This window comes from Arachis hypogaea, chromosome 9 (genome assembly GCF_003086295.3).
Source record: "Arachis hypogaea cultivar Tifrunner chromosome 9, arahy.Tifrunner.gnm2.J5K5, whole genome shotgun sequence".
In the NCBI taxonomy this organism is placed as follows: domain Eukaryota; kingdom Viridiplantae; phylum Streptophyta; class Magnoliopsida; order Fabales; family Fabaceae; genus Arachis; species Arachis hypogaea.
In genome coordinates, this window is record NC_092044.1 from 114,037,006 (window position 1) to 114,057,824 (window position 20,819).

The window sequence follows — 20,819 nt, forward strand, 5'->3', positions numbered from 1 at the left end:
AACAAGATTGCTTTTTTTCTGATATATTTATTGGTGAGTTAGATACAAAGTATGGGAACTTGGTCCAAATCAACAGCAGAAAAAGACATGGGGATGAAGCTGCCTTTAAAGATGTGTTGCTTATGGTTAGGCCACATAGGATAGATTTCAATATTGTTGGCACTTGGCAGGCATTTTCACTATTGGCCTCTGAGTTTGTTTATTCTGTAAAGAATGAAAACATTATAGAGAACCTCTACAAAATCATATTTCTGTTCTGATGGCTATAAGGAAAGCACTTCAGGATCACTTTTTGAAGATGCTCTTAAGAGAATAAAAGTCATCCATGAAATGGAATTGTCTAATGTCTTACCCTTCTGCTGAACAAGCCTCGAAGCATCTTTTGTGGTTGGCTGATCCAGACACAGTCTATGAATCTGCATTGGGTCTGTATGATTTAAATCTTGCAGATTTCATATATTTATTTCTTAATTATCTCATCAATCATCTTAATTAATCTTTCATACATGTCTGATGATCTTGTGATAGATTATGTACAAACATAAACCAACTTCAATTTTCAGCAATCAACTCTTTAAAAGTTTGAAAAATGTTTAATTATTGCAGTTTCTATATACAGTTGCAAATTTAATCGATGTTAATTTCTTCAACTAAAGTCTAAGGCTTAGGTTAATCATCCAATTTTCTCTCAAGTGAACACCAATATGATCTCTGTCCATTCACACGAAGGCCAACGCGAGCTTTAACAAAAAGTTCGGTGTTGGACAGAAAATAACATCTAGGCAGAGGTGGACACCAACACCATCGATGCTTCAAATTCTTGAGCATATATTTGATCAAGGCAATGGAACTCCAAGCAAGGAAAATAAAGATATAACTGCTGAAACTTAGCCACCTTGGCCAGATTTCTGAAACAAATGTATTATTTTGTGCCACCTACTAAGTCAGAAGTAGACGCTGAAGCTGATTCTAAGGATAAGAATACAAAGCCAGAGGAGTTAATTGGTTCGCAACAACAACTTAGTACTGTTAGGATGACTACTACTAATCGGTCAGAAAAGTTGTGCTTTCATAAGCTTGAGTTTCAGAAAGGCGAGAAAAGGTCGGTTTGTTTCTTGCAGACTAAATCACCGTTATTTGAACTGCAATGACAAAGAACAATGTCAGAATTTAAAACTTAACGTTAATGAATGTCTCTAAAAGATATACCATGATAGAAGTTTTTCTAACTCACCGATACGTTAGTTTGATCTCCATGAGCCATTTATTCTTTGTCGGCTGCGTCAATGTCACTGAGCCTGTAAAAGGTCTACCTCTCTCCAGCTGTACTGCGGTAGGAAAGTAAATCAAAGTCTACAAATATAGATAACAAAATTAGTTTAACTATATTAAAAACACAATATATACCTCAACTGCATGTTGCACACTGTAGATAAATCGAACCAAGACTTCAATAAGAAAATAACCAAGACTTCAATAAGAAAATAGTTTGTACCTGTTCCCAATGTGTTGGAGGAACACTAGGTCCAGTGCAAAGAACTAGTGCTGAATCCGTCCTATCTAGTGCTGATAGTTGTTCTTCTTCTTGTCGTAATCCAGTAAACTCAGCATTAAACCAAAATGCAAAACCATTTACTCTACCTAGAAATAAATGCCAGAAAATAAATATCAATAGATTGTAAGGAACTTTTAGAATTGCACAATGTAAATATCAATAATTTGTCCTACATAAAAAACTTACCTTGCTTCAGTGTTTTCATGCTAAAAGATTCTTCTATAGACATTAGCTCAGGAATGGTAATAGAATAGCAGTTGATGTGTTTCACCTGCAATGGTAAAAAATGAACAACTTTAAAAATCACAAACTAAAAACTACAACAGCCAACATTAAAATAAAAATGTGAATACACAAATACAGCAACAAAGACAAAATTACAAACAAGAAACGATTATACAGGTGGATTTTGTTATCAGAAGATATTTGGATAGCCTTGCTGCATTATTTGTTGTCTTTGTTTTTCTTTGTTTGATTTTCTTGTTTTGGAGAACTTTTACCCTTCTTGTAGTTGCAGTTTTTTTCTTTTTCTTTATATACTCTCTCACACAAATGACAAAATTTAAGACCGAAAAGAAAAGGTCAACATGAAACAAGATCACTGAAAAAAATTGTGACTCACCACTTGAGGGTCTGCCAAAAGGTTTTTATCCTTGATTCTATCCACATTCGGTAAATTAAATGCATTTTGCTCGGTAAAAGGTATCATTACTGACACTGAAAATTATTTTAAATTTAACCACAGAATAAGTATAGTCAAAAAATAATTGTCATTGAAAAAAAATTACATAGCTTTATATATATATATAGTAGGTACTTACTATCAATGTCAGCAACATCTTGCCAAAACTCAACTTTTTGACAGTATCGTTCAAAATTGGTGAAAGGAGCCATGAACAACTACATGAGCAGAACAAGATATCAGTGAATTTCTAATTGCATTCAAGCAGTATTCATAAATCAAAAGGATTACCGTTCCGCTTGAAGGGAGAATTACACCTCCAGGTTTAAGCCAGCGATCTCTAGCAGTGATAACTCTTAAAAGCATGTCCTAAAGAAAAAGGTTTTTTTTTTTATTCACAATTGGTCAATGCGTTGCTTAATACAATTCAAACTGACCTTAGGTATCTATTCAACTTAAATTTTAGGGTAAAGTATATTTTTTGTCCTTGAAGTTTGTTAAAAGTTTAAAAAATACTCCTAATTTTTATTTTATTTCAATTTTATTCCAAAAATTTTCGATTTGCATCAAATATATCCATGACAGCTAATTTTTCAAAAAATTTAGGATGAATTTAGCAACTCATAAGAACAACTTTCAATACAGGAAAAATCAGACTTAGGTGTCATGCATTATTGCTTGATTGGTCCTAAACTTTTTCAAAATTTAGCTGTCAGTGATATATTTGATGCAAATCGAAAACTTCAAAGAGAAAATTAAAACAAAATAAAACTTAGGGAAATTTTTAAAAATTTTTGACAAACTTCATGGATAAAATATATTTTACCCTAAATTTTAATAAACAAAGAACCACATTGTAAAAATTTTCTATATATGATTTTACAATATCGTGTTTCAACATTAGACTTAAAAAATCCAGATATGCACCTCGCCAAGAAGCATCTGGCCCATCCACTCAGAGACTATAACATCCACATCCTCATTTATTTCAACATCCTGCTCATCAATATAAAACAAGTAAATAATAAACAAACTGATCTACAATCCTACTGGAAAGAAATGAATCTAGAAAATTCAATAAAGTTTCTATATACTCAAAGGAGTTGCAGAAACCAACTGAATTTTCGCAACCAAAAGGTCCTCTTAATTGTTTAAATTAACATTTAGCCAGTGACAATTTGATTTTGTTATCCAATTCGGAAAATAAAATTGAAATCAAATTCATACTGCATATCCAAAATGTTTGGTCATTCTACTTTTTAGATGTCAAGTCAATATTTAGACCATCGTAATCTAAGGTAGAAAAGTACCAAAACTCTTTCGAAGATTAAAACTTATTGTTCATAGTAGCCTACCTCAAATCGCCCTCTCACTACAATGATAACATGTGAACGATTATTTGCGTGAACAATATTTGCCACCTGCTTGTAGAGGGGTAAAAGTAAGTAGAAACCAAAAACACAAAATACACTACAAGTTCGATGATTATGTAACAAGCAAATAATTTGCCTTGTCGTGTTACAGAACTATGATAGAATATAAATCTGATGTTAGAGGGTTTAAACTTTTAGGTGATCCTCGACATGGTATCCCAATTTCACATCCTCCAAGACCACATGATTGAGTTAGTTAAATTTTTGGATAAGATAAAAGTGAGTGGATTGCTGAGCAAAAGATGGATTATTGACAATTTAAAAATGTAAAATCAAGTATGCGCCTTTGTGTGATAGTTTTAGCTTTAAGCAGTTGTTCCTTGACAATTTTCTATGACAAGAAATTAACTACACACAATCCAAACTTAAGAATGAGATTGTGATTTTGGATGATTACCTGCCCAGCAATGTCGGTGCCAGCATCAACTGCATACACCTAGGTAAGACAAACAATTTGCATTGTCATGCATGACAAGCCAATGAATATATATATATATATATATATATATATATATATATATATATATATATATATATATAATTCGGATGTAAAATTATCAATTAACGGGGGATTATTATGTCTAACAAAAAAAATGTTGGGAATTAATTTGTGTATTAATTTTTCTTGGAAATTCAAATATTTATTTTTTAAATTATTTTGGTTATTACTCTACCAAAATGAAAATTGATTTGTCGGTCAGAATAAAACCTTAAAGATGTTTTTGTGTATTAATTTTTCTTGTAAATTAAAATATATGCTTTTAAAATTATTGAGAACTGATTTGAGTAATTATTCTAATATTTTTCTGTTGTTTACATTCTCCTTTATCCTTTCATAATCATATTCTCATGCTAAACATCATCTTTCCCGTTATATATACATTTTTATTTGATATTATTTAATACAACTACAATTTTTTCTAAATTACTCTTATCTTTTCAAGATATAAATAATAATACATCCGCCAAATGCACGCTTTTTAATTTGCATATGGATGCATGAGTGGTGTTGGACTCTCATACTGGGGAGAGAAGTGTTTTACGGGGGAGAGAAGTGTTTCACAATTTTGTGGTGTCAGTGAAACTACAACTCGGACCCTGCGAGTTCCCATTCACCACACGGACCGTCCGAGTTGCGTTTCACTGAACGCACGGTCCGATTTGATGCAGTCTGGATACGCATCGCGCAATAGCTTCTCCCCGAACGGTGCCCTGGAACCAAGCAAAGACCCATGCAACCCACTCTCATTATCCAATTGCAATCACTTTCAGATTTCACTTTCAACTTCACTTCCACCTTCTTCTTCCTTTCTCCGTTTAAATTTTTTAAATTTTTTTTTATATTTCGTAATTATAATTATTATTGTTAAGTGGCTAATTATTATTGTTGTGGTTAGAAATTAAATTTAGGAATTATTATCATTTTTACCAGATATAGGTTTTTTAGAATTTTTTTAATATTTTATAATTAAAATTATTATTGTTAGGATGTTTATTATTGTTGTTGTTATTGTTAGAAGATGAATAGAAATGTGTATTATTTTTGTACTCTATCATTCAAAATAATACATTTTTAAAAGTACTCTATCATTCATTTTTCTTACTCTACTAAATAATAACAGAAACCATACTAACAAATTTTTGGGTTACATACCATGAAGAAAAAAAAAATACAAATGCAGATAACTAGAGAAAGAAGACGAGCAAGCTTGAAGAAGAATACAGAATCTGATATTTTCAATAAACCTAAATCGGACCTACCGTTTACTATTGGCAGATTCAAATTAATATTTAAAAAAAGGAACTCGGACCCTACGATTTCATTTTCAACTTGATAAAAATTATATATATACAAAACGCATGGTCAGTTTTGCATTGTTAAAATTCAAATTCCAGCCATCAACAAGTCGTACCCTCCGACTTGTTTGTTTATTTTTGCTTAACAAAGAACTCGGATCACCTAAAAATGACATAAAGCTGTCCCACCTTCTCGTCTATCTCTCCCTATTTCCATATCCGGGGAAAGTACACTAATGGGTTCCATAACTAAAAAATTGAGCCCCAAATGCACGAGCTGCTCTACTAGTTAAAATTTATGACTAAAAAAATCAAAACGTACATCATTGTTAAATACTTAACGTGCAACACCAAAAGAAACAACAATAACAAATTAGTTTTAGACACTAGTTACGCAAATTTCTAATTATTAAACCCAAACTTATACAAATTACATTAAGGCTGGGATTGGTAAAGGTGATTGTAAGTACCTCATTTTGTGTTTGATAAACTAAAAAGTATAATTACATCTTTTAAAAGTTAGGGGCACCTTTAAAAACACCTAAGTGAGAACTTTTTAAAGCCGACTTGTGTCTATCAAATTTTATTTATTTTCCCGCACATATTTTCTTCTATTATATTGCCATTGAAATTCTCATATAACTTTCACAAATTCTAACACAGTCTTCATATAATTTTTATTTTTCAACCTAATCTTCACAAATTTTAACATAAATACATCTCTAACACATATTAGGTATGAACTTCTATCTATTTATATTATTTTTTTGTGTTGTTTTTGTATTTTTTCAGTAGATCCATTATATTTGTTTGTTTTTTATCTGTTATTTGAAATGTGAAGAGGTTGACTTGGTTTATGAAAACCAATCATAAAATTTGTCTTGCACGAACATTAGTCAAATTATAATAACAACATGTATATACATATGTAAATATAGATATAATTCATAAAAATAGTTTATTTGAGATATGTGTCCTATTTTTTGTGATCTCTGAGCCAATATATATAGGTGGGTAATAGACGTACCAGTACTAAACATTGGATTACATACAAATTTTATTATTGACTAATGATAACTCTATTTATATTAGTACAATCAAGTAAATATTTAAACCATTTGTCTCTAAGATTTGAATTAGGTAATTTAGTATCTTTAATGATGATGCTTAAGATAAAATAAATTTTTATAATACTTATATAAAATTTTAAAGTTAAAAAATAAAAGAGTTTATTTATTATATTTATGTTTATTATGAATTTTTTATTTTAAAATATTATATAAAATTTTAAAAAATTTGAAAAAATAAATTATTCTTCATTATAAAAATATTTATTATAATTTTTTTAAGTTTTAAAAACTGTTTTATTAAATACAATTATGGTATTTGTGCTTATTAAAAGTTATTTTTAAATTAATTTTACCAAACACAAGTGCTGTAGCTTTTAAAAAATTGTCTTATAAAAGACTACTTTTCTACTTTCAAAAAGTAAAAATTTCACCAAACCAAGCCTAAGCCAACAACTAAGTATTGATTATTGATCACAAACCTACATAATTTTTATTCACATCAGCAACAAACCATAAGACAATCTCGAGATACAAAATTAACAATTATCATCAACAATCAACAAAATTATTTTAAAAAAATTAAGTCAGAAAAAGAATTAACAAAAGTAAAAAAAATTCACAACAATAATTAACTCACAAGTATAGATTGATAATAACTCACAACATTATTATAAATTACAGAAATTTAAAATCATCAAAATTAAGTTATTAACAAAAGATAAAAAAACGAACAAGCACTGCTTAAGGGGCCGTTCAGGTCAGAAACTGGTAGAATCAACAGAATCCATGCTCAAGTTTTGAACATAAACCAAATGAATAATACAAGTGTCAAGTAGAAAGAACTTACCTTCCTTGCTCCCGCCTTGGCGCATAATATAGAAAGAATTCCTGTGCCGCATCCAAGATCAAGTACAACCTGAATAATCCATGCAACCACTCTTAGTCACGAGATCAAAAGAACCAAAAGAATAAAAAAGAAATAATTTGTAAATGAGTTAACTTAATTAATTACCTTGTTCCTAATATTATCAGCATGATACTCGATCGCACTCTTATATGTATGGTTACGCACTTTATCCTTTAATATAAAAAAGAAATAAAGAAAGAAATAAATAATAAAGAAACGATATCAGCATTACAGTCCAATTGCATTAATTTTGAAAAAATAGAGATGGAAGTGGCAGCAAATACCCTATTTTTCTCTTCATAAAAGTCTGTTTCAGGGTACCGGCGCTGGAAGCATTGCCTAGGAATTTGAGGCTCGGCGTTCGGGTCTTGCTGCAGCATGGTTGGCGGTTATGGCCGATGTGTCTGGGTTAGAGAGAGAGAGATTTCGCGGGTTGGTGTTTTAGCCAAAAAAAAAAAAAGAGAAAATATGGAGATTCAATCGTTCTAGTGTACAATGAGTTTACAAGAAATGTATTTTAAAATTAAAAATCAGATTTTTAATTAATTATTTAATAACTAACTTTTGATTTTGAAATTTAAAAAATTAGGATTAGTAATTAAATTTATTCTCACTACGTAGAATTCTTACATCTAAATTTTAATAGAGCTAAGGGTGAATATGAGTAGCGGATACTCGATTATTCGTCCGAACCCTAACTGAATCAATTCGATTGATTCTGAAATCAACGAGTAGTTGTAAAAACCGAACCGGTGATCAAACCGGTCAGGTTACTGGTTCACTGATTTATTGGTTCAACTGATAAACCGCTGGTTGAACCAATAAAACCGGTTTCACATAAATAAAAAATATAAAATACTAAAAATAGTCATAGACAGAAAGTTTATCACACTTTTTTTTCGATTATTGTTAGGAATCTCGACCCAAAGGGGAGGATCAAGGTTCTGAAAACCGAACCGGTCATCGAACCGCTCTAAGCACTGGTTCACTGGTTCATAGGTTCAACCGGTTTGACCGTGGTTGAACCGTAAAAACCGTTTTATAATAAAATAATAATTAAAATGTAAATAAGCACATGAAAATATAATTATAGTCTAATCTAAACTTTAAAATATCATTCAAATTTTCAGCATTATTATTCCTAGGTAGGTCTTGATTGATACTTTCTTCCATACCTAAATATTACCAGCAATCCAACCCAATAATCTCAACTCTCAAATTCACAATAAATGAACAAACATCATCCAAAATCAGAGTATACAAAGTTACAAACAAGTACAACATCTCAGGTTCAATAAAATTTTTTGTTTACAAAATTAGAATTCAGTTCATCAGAGTTCACTAGTTCAGTTCATCAGAATCAATGAAATCCCAAAATTATTTCATAACAATTTCAGAGAGTAGAGACTCAGAGTTCAGTTCATCATAGCACAGTTCATCAGAATCAATAAAATCAGAAAATAAATTCAGAACAGTTTCAGAATCAAAATCAGAGTTCAGTTCATCATAGCACAGTTCATCAGAATCAATGAAATCAAAAAATAAATTCAGAACAGTTTCAGAATCAAAATCAGAATTCAGTTCATCAGTTCAGTTCATCAGAATCAATAAAATCAAAAAATACCTTCAGAACAGTTTCAGAATCAAAATTAGAGTTCAGTTCATCAGTTCAGTTCATCAGAATCAATGAAATCAAAAAATAAATTCAGAACAGTTTCAGAATCAAAATCAGAGTTCAGTTCATCAGTTCAGTTCATCAGAATCAATAAAATCAAAAAATACCAACAGTTTCAGAATCAAAATTAGAGTTCAGTTCATCAGTTCAATTCATCAGAATCAATGAAATCAAAAAATAAATTCAGAACAGTTTCAGAATCAAAAGAGTTCAGTTCATCAGTTCAGTTCATCAGAATCAATGAAATCACAAAATAAATTCATAACAGTTTCAGTTTTCAGAGCACAGTTTCATCAGAATCGGATTGCATCAGAGCACAGTTTCATCAGAATGGGATTGCATCACAAAATCATGTTCATAACCTAATTAAAAATTACCTGGAAATGAGGAAATCTGTTGCTTTCTCTCAGAGCTTGAAGGACAACGCTTCAACGCTTCAACGCTTCAACGCTTCTCTACTGCTTTCTCAGAGGCAGAGTGCGACAGCGGTGACATGCGAAGTGGCTGAGGGCGTGAGTGCGACGGCGGTGAGGGCGTGAGTGCGACGGCGGTGAGGGCGTGAGTGGGATGGCGGTGACTGCGTCGAGGGCCTCCTGCTCCTGGAGTCTGGAGTTGACAACTGGGTGGTGAGTGCAGTGAGGAGAAAGTGGAGGCTGGAGGAACGAGGAGGAAGTGGAGGCTGGAGGAACGAGGAGGAAGTGGAGCTGTGGAGGAACGAGGAGGAAGTCTGGAGTCTGGACTGGAAGTGTGAATGAACTCGCGAAGGAGAAAGGGAATTAGGGTTGGGTTCCCTCAGCAGCACAAAACGGCGCCGTTTTGCTGCAATATTAAAAAACCGGCTGGGTCCCGGTTCGGTTCGACCGACCTGTAACCGGCCGGTTCGTCGGTTCAAGTTCGGTTTTTAAACACTGCGGTTTTTGTTATCACCCGAACCGTAACAGTGACCGGTTCACGGTTCGACCGGTTCGACCGGCCGGTTCGAACCGGTTTTCAGAACATTGGGGAGGATTGTTTAGACAAATTACAAACGACTCGTAATCTCAAAAAGACTACCTCCTAAACACCTATTATACTTAATCACCTAAAGAGACATTTTCCTCAAACAATCCACATAACCATTTCATTAATCTCCGTAGTGTTTCTTCGGCATTGCCATCAAGACACTAGAAAACTAATTATATATGTAAAATTATATCTGCTAAATCATATACAACACATATTACTAGTTATACCAGATCACACAGAATTCATCACTATCTTTTGCTATTTGTCTCCAATTCTCAAGACAGTGTAGTCCTAAACCTCAATTACCAATCCAATCTATTTAAACTCAACTCCACAAAATTTTTAAACCATAATTCTGCATAAGAAAATAATTTTATTACACACAGAAGCTATACTACTCAAAATATGCGTACACTTAAAGTTCATCACATTTATTAGAGAATGATTGGAGTAAATCCTATGTATAGGAAGAAAAGGGAAATTGCATACCATATAGGTGAAAAATTAAATTTTGTCCTTCATTCTACATTATCTATGTATGCATCATTCTTCATGAATCAAAAGTGCTAATATATGTGGGGGGAAGAGGAGATAAAGATTTAACTTTGGAGCAACGAATGGAAAATATCTTACCATGCAAATGAAACTCAAGTGTTTTATTTGGCACAAACTCATAAACAAGCATCATTTGGCCACCTGAGACACAATATCCAACTAGGGAATCAAGTCCAGATGTACTTGTACTTTTCATGTTGTAATTTGTTTGTTACAAAACATTTATTGAACAGGAAAATTTAGTTATATTGCTGCATATTATTTGAATTACTTACTGTATCTGACCAATTTATCACTTAGGAGATGCTTACTAATTCATGTTTTCAGTGCTTTTCTTTTGCAGAAATTTTTCTTTCAGGGTAGGTTCATATTTGGACCAGATGTGAGATCATTGACACTGACAATTCTCCTCATTGTTGCTCCTGTTGCAATTTTCTGTGCCTTTGTTCATATTTCAACAAGCATATTCATCCCAGAAATTTTAAGTTTTCAACACAGAATAGAATAACATAGGAGAAGTGCAGTTTAAAGTTGCTGGATAAAATAGGAGAAGTGCAGTTTAAGGTTGCTGGAGAACAGAGAAGAAGTGCAGAACAACATTATTCATAAGTCATAACAGCGAGAAGTGCAGAACAGAGGAGAACTGGAGCTAACCTGTTTGACAGAGCAGAAGAGCGAGGCAACGGCGAGGGCGACGGCGCAGCAACGGCGAGGCAACGACGAGGGCAACGGCGCGGAAACGGCGACGGCGATGAGAAACAGGGACGAAGCGGAGCCGCGGGTCTGTTCTGTTCCTTCAGACTTCAGAATAGGTGTCCGGCGGTGAGACGAAGAAGACGACGGCGGGCGGCTGGCGGCGGTGGCTGGGTGAGTGACACTGTGACAGAGTGAGGTGAGGTGGTGGCAGAGAGGGTTAGCCGTTAGGGGATTAGGGTTGGGGGAAAAGTGGAAAGTGAAAGCTGGGAGTGGGGTTTGGGGTACCGCGTATACAATTTTTTTTTTATAAACCAAAACGACGTCGTTTTGGAAAATGAATTTAAAAAAAAAAGCGCTTCCGAACCGGTCGGTTATCCAGAAACCGCCGATTTTTGGTTTTCATCAAAACCGGCCGGTTCAACCCGGTTTTCAACGGTTCTTTTCTTTATCCGGTCATATTACTTAACCGAATTGGTTAGAGATCCGGTTTACCGATTTTTCGGTCGAACCGACCGGTCCGGTCCGGTTTTTACAACTATTGTAATTAGGTTCAATCCAAATCAAAGTGATCTTTGTTAGTGACTGATTCATGTATTGATTTTTGGTGCGAAATTCAAACCAAGTAAACCTAATTATATATTAATTAAAAAATAAAAAAATAAATATATATATATATATATAACTTTTAGTGTGTTTTCCAACTTGTAACCCTAATACTATGTCACTTACGGCGCCATCTTAGTCTCTCACTCTCTCGGTCTCACCCAGAAACCCTAGCAGAGGCAGAACTTCCTCCCACCACGCAACCAGCTTCTCCAATCGCCATCGTCTTCTCCATCAAGCATCAGGCGCATCGTCTTCTTCACCTCGTCCGTGGGACCGTCAGGTGCATCGTCTTCTCCATCGTCTCCCTGGTAGCGGCAGCGACCCAGCAACCAACTTCCTCTCCGTCGTCAGCGTCTCCATCGGTATCTCCGTCACCATCGTCGTCCGCGGTTCCCTCTCAAGCAGCCAGCTTCGTCTTCAGTCAGCCATTCCCTCTCCAGCAGCCAGCTTCCTCCAGGCTCCAGTGTCGTCTTCTCCGGTCACTCAGTCAGGTTAGTCTCTAATTTTTGGGGAATGTTATATGTTAAAGTGTTAATTGTTTTTTTTGTTTAATTTTTGAAATTATACATTCTTAGTTGTTGTTGAATAAAGCTCTTGATCACTCTGAAACAATCCTCTTTGAGACCTAAATTGGAGTTAAATATACATTTTTAGTCCTCTGTTATTCAATCTTGTTCACTTCGAAGCAGTCCTGTTTTTCAATTTTTAAAATTATGCTTTCTTAGATCTCTGTTGTTCAGTTTTTTAAATTATACATTCTTAGTCTTCTGTTATATGTTAAACTACTTTGAAGGCTTATTTTTAGAGTACTAATTCTTCATCATGCGACTTTGGGTGTGAAGAATTGTGATCCTCAAGATTTTTCCTATTGAGAATACACTGACGCGGGGCAATGATATGATGGAATTTTAATTTACCTATTTATTTTTATCAATGCCGTTTAGTGCTCATTAAAATCTACTTTGGCTTGCTTTTAAATATTAGTAGAATGTTGCTCTTATGTAAAAGCGTGTCCTAGATTTTATTTTGAACAGAGGATCTTCTATAAGCTGATTTTGATTTTTAACTTAAAAATATTATGCTGTTCAGTTACTATTATAATTCATGGTAGCAGATAAATGAGGAAAAAATTTAAAGAAAGCTAGAACTCTGCAATGTTGATTTTTTATTGTAGCAAATGAGGAAAAATATTATGCTATTCGGTTACTATTATAATTCATGGTACCAGATAATTTATGATATTCGGTTACTATTTAAACTGATTTTTTATTGTAAACTTTCATTTTGGGGACATATTGCTTGCAATGTTAACAAATACTCTGCAGTAAGGTCTTCCAATTGTACTAATTGGTTAGTAACAAATACATGACTTCTCTTATTTTATGTATTTCGCAGATTCAAAAATGGGGAAAACTAACCCTGAAAGTGATACGGTTGTTGGAAGTACTTCTTCTCCAAGTGCAGCCACTCCCGCTGCTATTGACGATGGTATTTTTGGTGGAACATCACAAAGTCCAGCTCCCCCACCATTGCCTGCCTCAAATCTTTCAACAGAAACACAAACCGAAGCTACTGGAGCTACTGGCAAGCCTCCAAAAGAGGTAAAACATAAACCTAGTAGAGCACCTAGTAGTGTTTGGGCTCATTTTTCTAAAAGTTCTCCTAATGAAGCCTGCCGCAACTATTGTAAAAAAAAATATGCATGCAATAGTTCTAGTCATGGTACAACAAACTTGCATAAACATTTAAGAATTTGCACTAAAAACCCTCATAAGCAAGTTGAAAAGGGGGAGAAAACTATTACACTTGGGAGCCAATTTGAGGATGACCCTAATGCTGTTACTATGAAGCTTGTTGATTTTAATCAAGAGGAAACTCGTCTTGCTCTTGCAAATATGATAATTGTTGATGAACTTCCTTTTAAATTTGTTGAGGCTGAAGGCTTTAGACATAAAAATGCAAATCCGAACCAAACCGAACCAACTACATTTTCATCGGTTCGGTTCTTATTTTACCTTGAACCCTAACCAAACCGACCCGTGCTCACCCCTAAATAGAGCCGTCACCCTCCATCTGTGACCTACACCCACTCTGCCTCATAGTCCCCCTCTCTCCTCATAGTCGGCGGCATAAAACAGGTGCTATTAGCTGTTAAATAAATGAATGAACGATGGCATTATATCTTCAAAATTTGTATATCATGTTTGATTCAAGTGAATTTGTATAACTTAAGAATTGTATGCTAGTTTTATGAACACAACCGTAGGGGCTAACAAGCATAGTTTTTGCCAAGTTTTCATTGTAATAATGGTCTTTTATCATTCCCCCTTTCTATATGTATCGAAACCTGTTTCTCTATGTACAGTGACTTTACAAACTTTCACCATCTCAATTGATGGGCCATCAGTGCATTGGTAATTAAAACTTACATTTTATAACCCTGCTCTTTCAATGGCTTTGTAGGTTTATATAATTATGACTTTTTTGTTTATGTTTATAGGTGAATTGAGTTCTATGATGTCATGTCTGTCCCCATGGCAATAGCACTTTCTGGCCAATTTCTTCTTGGTCAACCAGTGATGGTGAAGCCATCAGAAGCAGAAAAAAATTTGGTCAGGTTGAGCTTGTCCACCTGCCTCTTGATGAAAATGGGCACTGCAAAGGTTTTGGATTTGTGCAGGTGATTAATCAAGACTTTTTTTCTGGTTAAATGCATTCAATTTTGATTGCCACGTTATGTTTTAATAACTTTTCCTTTTCTAAAATTATATGTTATAGTAACATTTGAAGAGGTGCTCATATTCTATGTGGAAGCTTTGATCGTATTGAACTGCGGTCTGCAGGACTCGAGACTGGTCTTCTATAAAATTGCAATTTTTTCTAGCACTGTTAAGTTGATTGAACCATTGTTTATTGTAGTTTGCACGCCTTGAAGATGCGAGAGCGAGAAATGCACGGAGCTTGAATGGTCAATTGGAAATTGGCGGCAGGACAATCAAGGTACGTACTATTGTTTTATCCTTAGATCTGAGTTTAGTGGTCCTTGTTTGACTCAAGTTAGGTTTTATATTTTGGTGAAGTTTGAGCTCATGCCAGTTTTGGAGAATGTGCATTACTAAAATATCAAAATGAGCACTCAGCTTGTGGAATATAACTTAATTTTCAGGAAAATAGACAACTAAATATGATCTTCAGTGTCCGTAAATTAATAAAAGTTGGATGTTAATGACTGGCTACAAAATGGATATTCTGTTTATGATTTGTTTGTGTAGAGGTTCTACATATAATGACCTGATTGCATTTATTTTTATGGATTAGGTGTCCGCTATTACTGATCAATCTGGAATGCAAGCAGTTGGAGGGAATACTGGTGATCTTGATGATGATTAAGGTGGTGGATTAGGTGTTCCAAGTGAATGCTTACTGTTAAAGAATATGTTTGATCCCAAAGACGAGGTGGTTAATTGATCTATATTATGAAGATTTCCAACATACATTCTTTTTCAAAATAGTGGTCTAATGATATTATTAACTTTATGTACTGCAGAAGGAACCGGATTTCGATTTGGATATTAAAGATGTTGAGGCAGAATGCTCTAAGCTTTGGGAAGTTAAAGTCAATGATTGAGTATAGTAAGCTTTATGTTCCTCAATTTTAGTGTCAGCCATAATACCCTTCACCGAACAAAATGCATTTGATTTGCAGAATGTGGATAGAAATAAGGATGAATACCTTTTGGTACTTTATCAAGTGGTTAGTCACTAGAATTTTTTTCAATTTTGTTTTATGTTGATCTTTTTTTTCGGTCTTAAAATTTTTCACGTGTGAGAAATTATATATAAAAAAATAGAGTATAACTACAAGGAAGATAAAAGTCTCCGAAAATAAGAAAATCAAATAAAGAAAAACATGAAAAACAAATAATGCAGCAAGACTGTACGGTGTTTTCTGAATATCTACCAATAACAAAATCCACCGGTATCTTCTTTTCTTGCTCGTAATTGTCTTTGTGCTGTTGTTTTTCGTTTTTATTTTCAAGGCCAATTAATTTGGATCATTTCTGAAGTTTATTGTTTACCAATACAGGTATTTTATTACCAATCCTAAGCTAATATTTATAAGAAAATTTTATAGAATAAAAATATTAAGGGAAGGTAAGTTTTTCATGCAAGAAATTATGCTGGTCTAATTGATATATTTTCGTTTTACTGTGCAGTACTAAAAGTTTCTTAATTTATTGATATTTATTTTATGGCATTTATTTTTAAGTATGGTAAATGAGTTTGTATTTTGGTTTGATGCTGAATTTACTCTTTTACGAAGAAGAACTACTCTCAGCAATAGATAGGATGGATCCTACCCTAGTTTTTTGCACTGGGCCTAGTGATCCTACAGCACGCTGGTAATAGGTACAAACTATTTTCTTATTAAAAATCTTGGTTCTGTTTGTTTATTTATAGTGAGCAATTTGCAACTGAGGTATATATTATGTTTTTAATATATTTAAACTAATTTTGTTATCAAAGTTTGTAACTATTGATAACAAAATTAGTTTAACTATATTAAAAGTATAATATATACCTCAATTACAAGTTGCACATTATAGGTAAATAGAATTAAGATTTTAATAAGAAAATAGTTTGTACCTGTTCCCAGTGTGTTGGAGTATCACTAGGCCCAATGCAAAGAACTGGCACTAGATTCATCCTATCTAGGGCTAATAGTTGTTCTTCTTGTCGTAACCCAGTAAATTCAATATCAAACTAAAATGCAAATCCATTTATCACACATAGAAATAGACGCCAGAAAAAAATATCAATAAATTATAAGAAACTTTTAGAGCTGTACAGTAAATATATCAGTCGAACCAGCATAATTTGTCTTGCATAAAAAATTTACCTCGTTTTATATTTTCAATCTAAAAGATTTTCTTATAGAGATTAGTTCTGAATTGATAATAGAATAGTAGTTTCATCTGTAATGGTAAACAATAAACTTCTTGAAAAATGACCTAGGATTATTTGCTTGTAATAAAACAAAAGACTACAACAGCTAACATCAAGATAAAAATATGAATATATACATACAAAGACAAAATTACCAAAAAGATACTGGTGGATTGTTATCAGGAAATATTAAGGGACACTGGGCAAATTTGATGCATTATTTGTTCTTGGTTTTTTGTTTGATTTTCTTGTTTTGGAAGACTTTTATCCTTTTTGTAATTGCACTTTTTTTTCTTTTTCTTTATATACTCTCGCCACTTGATGAAGTGCCAAAAGATTTTCATTCTTAATTCTTTCTACATTCGACAACTCAAATACATTTTGTTCGGCAAAGGATATCATGCCTTACACTGAAATTATTTTAATTTTGACCACAAAATAAGTGTAGTCAAATGATAATTGTCATGGAAAAGAAATTACGTAGTTATCCGGTGGGTACTCTATCAATTCCACTATCAATTCCAGCAACATCTCGCCAAAACTTAACCTTTCAACGATATGGTCTCGAATTGGTGAAATTAGTCATGATCAGGAGCTGGTATCTGCACAATTGACTCGAACACACTTACAACAGCACAGAAACAGAAATGCAAGGTGATTGCCCACTCCCGATTCAATTAGAATCAAACCTGTCCTCGCTTTCCCACTACTTGAGCTAGATGGCATGTTAGTTATTAGGACATTCTCACTCCCATTTTTACCCTCTACCCCCTTTTTCCTACTGAAATGAAATGGTAGTGGGAGAATCTTTCCCTTCATAGGATCAGAACCTTTTATCTACACCTATCTGGGTATGTAATAATCTCTAATTGCATTCAAGCAGTTTTATTTACTTATAATTTATCGTAATTCATATAGTTTACAAAATCAAATTTGGTCGAAAGTAATCAAAGTTTGTAAACCTAACAAAACAACGTCCAGTGATATCTGGCAGTGATGACTCTTAAAAGCATGTCTTGAAGAGAAGAGTTTCATCTTATTCACAAATGATTAATGTGGGTTAATGTTGTGCTTAGAATAATTCGAACAGACCTCGTTAAGTATCAATTTTACCTAAATTTTATTAAACAAAGAATTACTTTATAAACTTTGCTATATATAGTTTTACAAGATTGTATTTTAACATTCAACTAAAAGAATTTAGATACACCTCACCTAGAAGCATCTGATCCATCCACTCAGGAACTATAACATCCACATCCCCCACTTTTATACTAAAATCTTTTCATCAACATAAAGTAGATATATCTTTATTTTCACTAGACAAGGAATGAATCCAGAAAATTCAAAAAAATTTCTATGTACTTAAAGGAGTTGAAGAAACTAAAAGGATTTTTGCAACTAAAAAGTCTTTTTAATTATTTAAATTAAGATTTAGCCAATGATAATTTGATTTCATTATCTAATTCAAAAATAAAACAAAAATCAAATTCATACTGGACATCCAAAATGTTTAGGCGTTCTACTTTTCCAATACCAAGGCAATATTTAGACCATAATAATTTGAGAGAAAAGTACAAAAACTCTTTCGAATATTAAAATTTATTGTTCATAGTAGCTTATGTCAAATCTTCCTCTCACTACAACAATAGTACGTGAAAAATTTATTTGCGTCAACAATATTTGTCATGTACTTATAGAGGAATAAAAGTAAGTGTAAACTAAGAACACAAGCTACACTAATAAATAAAAAGAATACCAGGTTCGATGATTATGTGAAAAACATATAATTTACCTTGTTATGTCACAGAACTATGATAGGATATAAATCTGATCTTAGACCTTCACTTAAGTATGGGCATATCCTTGACATGTATTCTAATTTCACATTTTCTAAGACTACATAATTGAGTTAGTTAAATTTTTGGATAAGGTAAAAATGAACGGATTGTTGAGCAAAAGATTGATTATTGACAATTTAAAAATGTAAAATTAAGTATGTGCCTTTGTGTGATAGTTTTAGCTTTAAGCAAAGTAGGCTCTTAGCAATTTTCCATGAGGGGGTGTTGGAAAGTGGAAAATGATAAAAATTTAAGCGTAAAAATAACGTGAATATGTTAAGATTGATAGAGATAAAGAAGGAGGTAATTACTAAGTTTGATGTAGTGCAATTTTGGATAAATGATGCGGTGTGTTTAGAATTTGTGGGATCGGAAGGTGTCATGTGTGATGATATGATGTTTATGTTGAATAATTGTTACAAAGGAGAGAGATTGTTGTATATAAAAGGGGAATTGACAAACAATAATTTTCATTTGTGCGGTTTGCTTGGTGTATGGTGTGCATATAAGGGAAGAGAAGTTTGCTGTGTGGGAATAATTGAGTTTTTTTATCGGGAATATGTCAAGTTCCTATTTGCTACATGAGTGTCTTCAATGAGATTGTGCATTTGGAAGAAAGGAGTGTCAGCATTATGGAACTGGTGGATATAGAGCTGAATGACCATAACTTTACGTAGTTCAGAAGTCAATCGTGTAGTTGGATTGATAGAATGTTGGTGAGTTTGGTTTCATTGTTATCATTTGGAGTACTTAATTGAAAAGGAATGACAGAATCTTCAAGAATCAAGAATCAGGTATTGTAGGGATAGTCAACCAGTCGACTAAGAGTTACAAAAAGTAGAGTGATATTTGATCTTTTAGGTGTTGATGACTTTTACCAAAAATGATTAGGAATTAGTTTATTTTATCTGTTTAATACTTTTCCGTTGATACTCTACCTTATTGTGTTGAGTTTTTTGTTAAAATAAATAACTAGACACAACCCAAACTTAAAAATGAGATTGTAATTTTGGAGGATTACAATGTCTGATGCTGGCATCAACTGGATATAGCTAGGCAAGACAAACAATTTGCATTGTCATGCATGACAAGCCAATGAAAAAGTATAACCCTCTCAAGATCCAGATGTCAAAAAGAAAACAGATATAGAAAATAACACTCAAGATTATCCACAAGTAAATGCATTCAAAAAAGGTAATAAAGCAAAAAAAAAACATACAGAAAAATAGAAATAGCTTTGGTATGTTACTTAAGTATCAAACTATCTATTTTCTTTTTTTTTTCTCAATTTGGTCCTTAAGTTCAAAACTTCTACTAAATTAGTCCTCCATCACACTTTGTCTATCCCACTTGGAGTATTAGTAATATCCAAGTAACGAATGATGATGCAGTGCCCTTGCACAATGTTATTTTCTAATCATTATTGATGACCAAATTAATAAAAAAACAAACTGAAAATTTGAATAAAAAAACAAGGGACCGACTTAAAAATGTAACTTATTCTCGTATGACCATGATCGAATTCTCCCATGTGTAATCTGTTCTGAATTCAGAGAGCCTAGAGACAAAAAGAGGGAGAGAACAAGCGATAAAGCAAGTGGAGCAAATTCTCGAAGCCCAAACTGCAAGATTCATGTTGAGAAACACTGAGATAGCACATCAAAAGTGATACGGAACACAACCTAAAATAAGATGAAAAAATCAAAGAAAATGACTCCTCTATCTCAATTTGATTAAGAGAATCACTTTATCTCGCCTGTTCATACTAAATTTTTTAAAAAAAAATTATTTATCAAAATTAAAGAAAAAAGTGACAATTAGATTTTAGAAGTTTTTATACCTCTTAAATTTAAAACCTTAGCTCATAAGTTCACTAAAATAAAAATGAGTCAAATCATAACTTGAACTAAAACGAACAAAACAATAAAATAAAATAAACATAAAATAATACTAAAAAAGCGATTTCCATAATTGTGACAAAATCTAATTCTCTTTGGGTTCAAATTATGATTGGAAAAGAAGGGAGAGGGCACAATCCTATGCAAAATAT

At 33.0% G+C, this 20,819-nt stretch overlaps 1 protein-coding gene and 1 long non-coding RNA gene across 4 annotated transcripts; one reads left to right on the forward strand and one right to left on the reverse strand.

The window, feature by feature from the left end:
- Positions 1-851: 851 nt before the first annotated feature.
- LOC112712129 (probable protein arginine N-methyltransferase 6) lies at positions 852-9,923 on the reverse strand. Of its 3 annotated transcripts, none has more exons than XR_003157685.3 (14): positions 9,497-9,923; positions 7,729-7,848; positions 7,550-7,615; positions 7,385-7,453; positions 4,068-4,106; positions 3,593-3,658; positions 3,165-3,233; positions 2,529-2,606; positions 2,377-2,455; positions 2,178-2,272; positions 1,742-1,826; positions 1,496-1,641; positions 1,235-1,328; positions 852-1,142 (listed from the first exon to the last, which is right to left on the reverse strand). XR_003157685.3 is itself a non-coding variant. In XM_025764931.3 (14 exons), exons 2-14 carry the CDS (start codon positions 7,822-7,824, stop codon positions 1,085-1,087), a joined length of 1,035 nt encoding a protein of 344 aa, XP_025620716.1. In that variant the 5' UTR covers positions 7,825-7,848; positions 9,497-9,923; the 3' UTR covers positions 852-1,084. The 3 variants fall into 3 exon arrangements, 2 of the variants coding, with proteins under 2 accessions (XP_025620716.1, XP_025620715.1); XM_025764931.3 differs by having other exon boundaries at positions 1,235-1,323; XM_025764930.3 differs by having other exon boundaries at positions 1,235-1,353.
- A 2,150-nt stretch (positions 9,924-12,073) lies between these two features.
- LOC112712131 (uncharacterized) lies at positions 12,074-17,880 on the forward strand. Its single transcript, XR_003157686.3, has 6 exons — positions 12,074-12,472; positions 13,377-13,582; positions 14,482-14,661; positions 14,901-14,981; positions 15,300-15,437; positions 15,529-17,880. It is a non-coding gene; the product is annotated as an uncharacterized lncRNA (long non-coding RNA).
- The last annotated feature ends 2,939 nt before the right edge of the window (positions 17,881-20,819 follow it).

Coding starts and splice junctions, on each gene's coding strand:
- LOC112712129 (XM_025764930.3), bottom strand. CDS start 7,824: ATGCTGCAGCAAGACCCGAACGCCGAGCCTCAAATTCCTAGGCAATGC. Junction 1,642..1,741: donor CATGAAAACACTGAAGCAAG/GTAAGTTTTTTA, acceptor ATTTATTTCTAG/GTAGAGTAAATGGTTTTGCA. Junction 1,354..1,495: donor CTCCAACACATTGGGAACAG/GTACAAACTATT, acceptor CTATATTTGTAG/ACTTTGATTTACTTTCCTAC.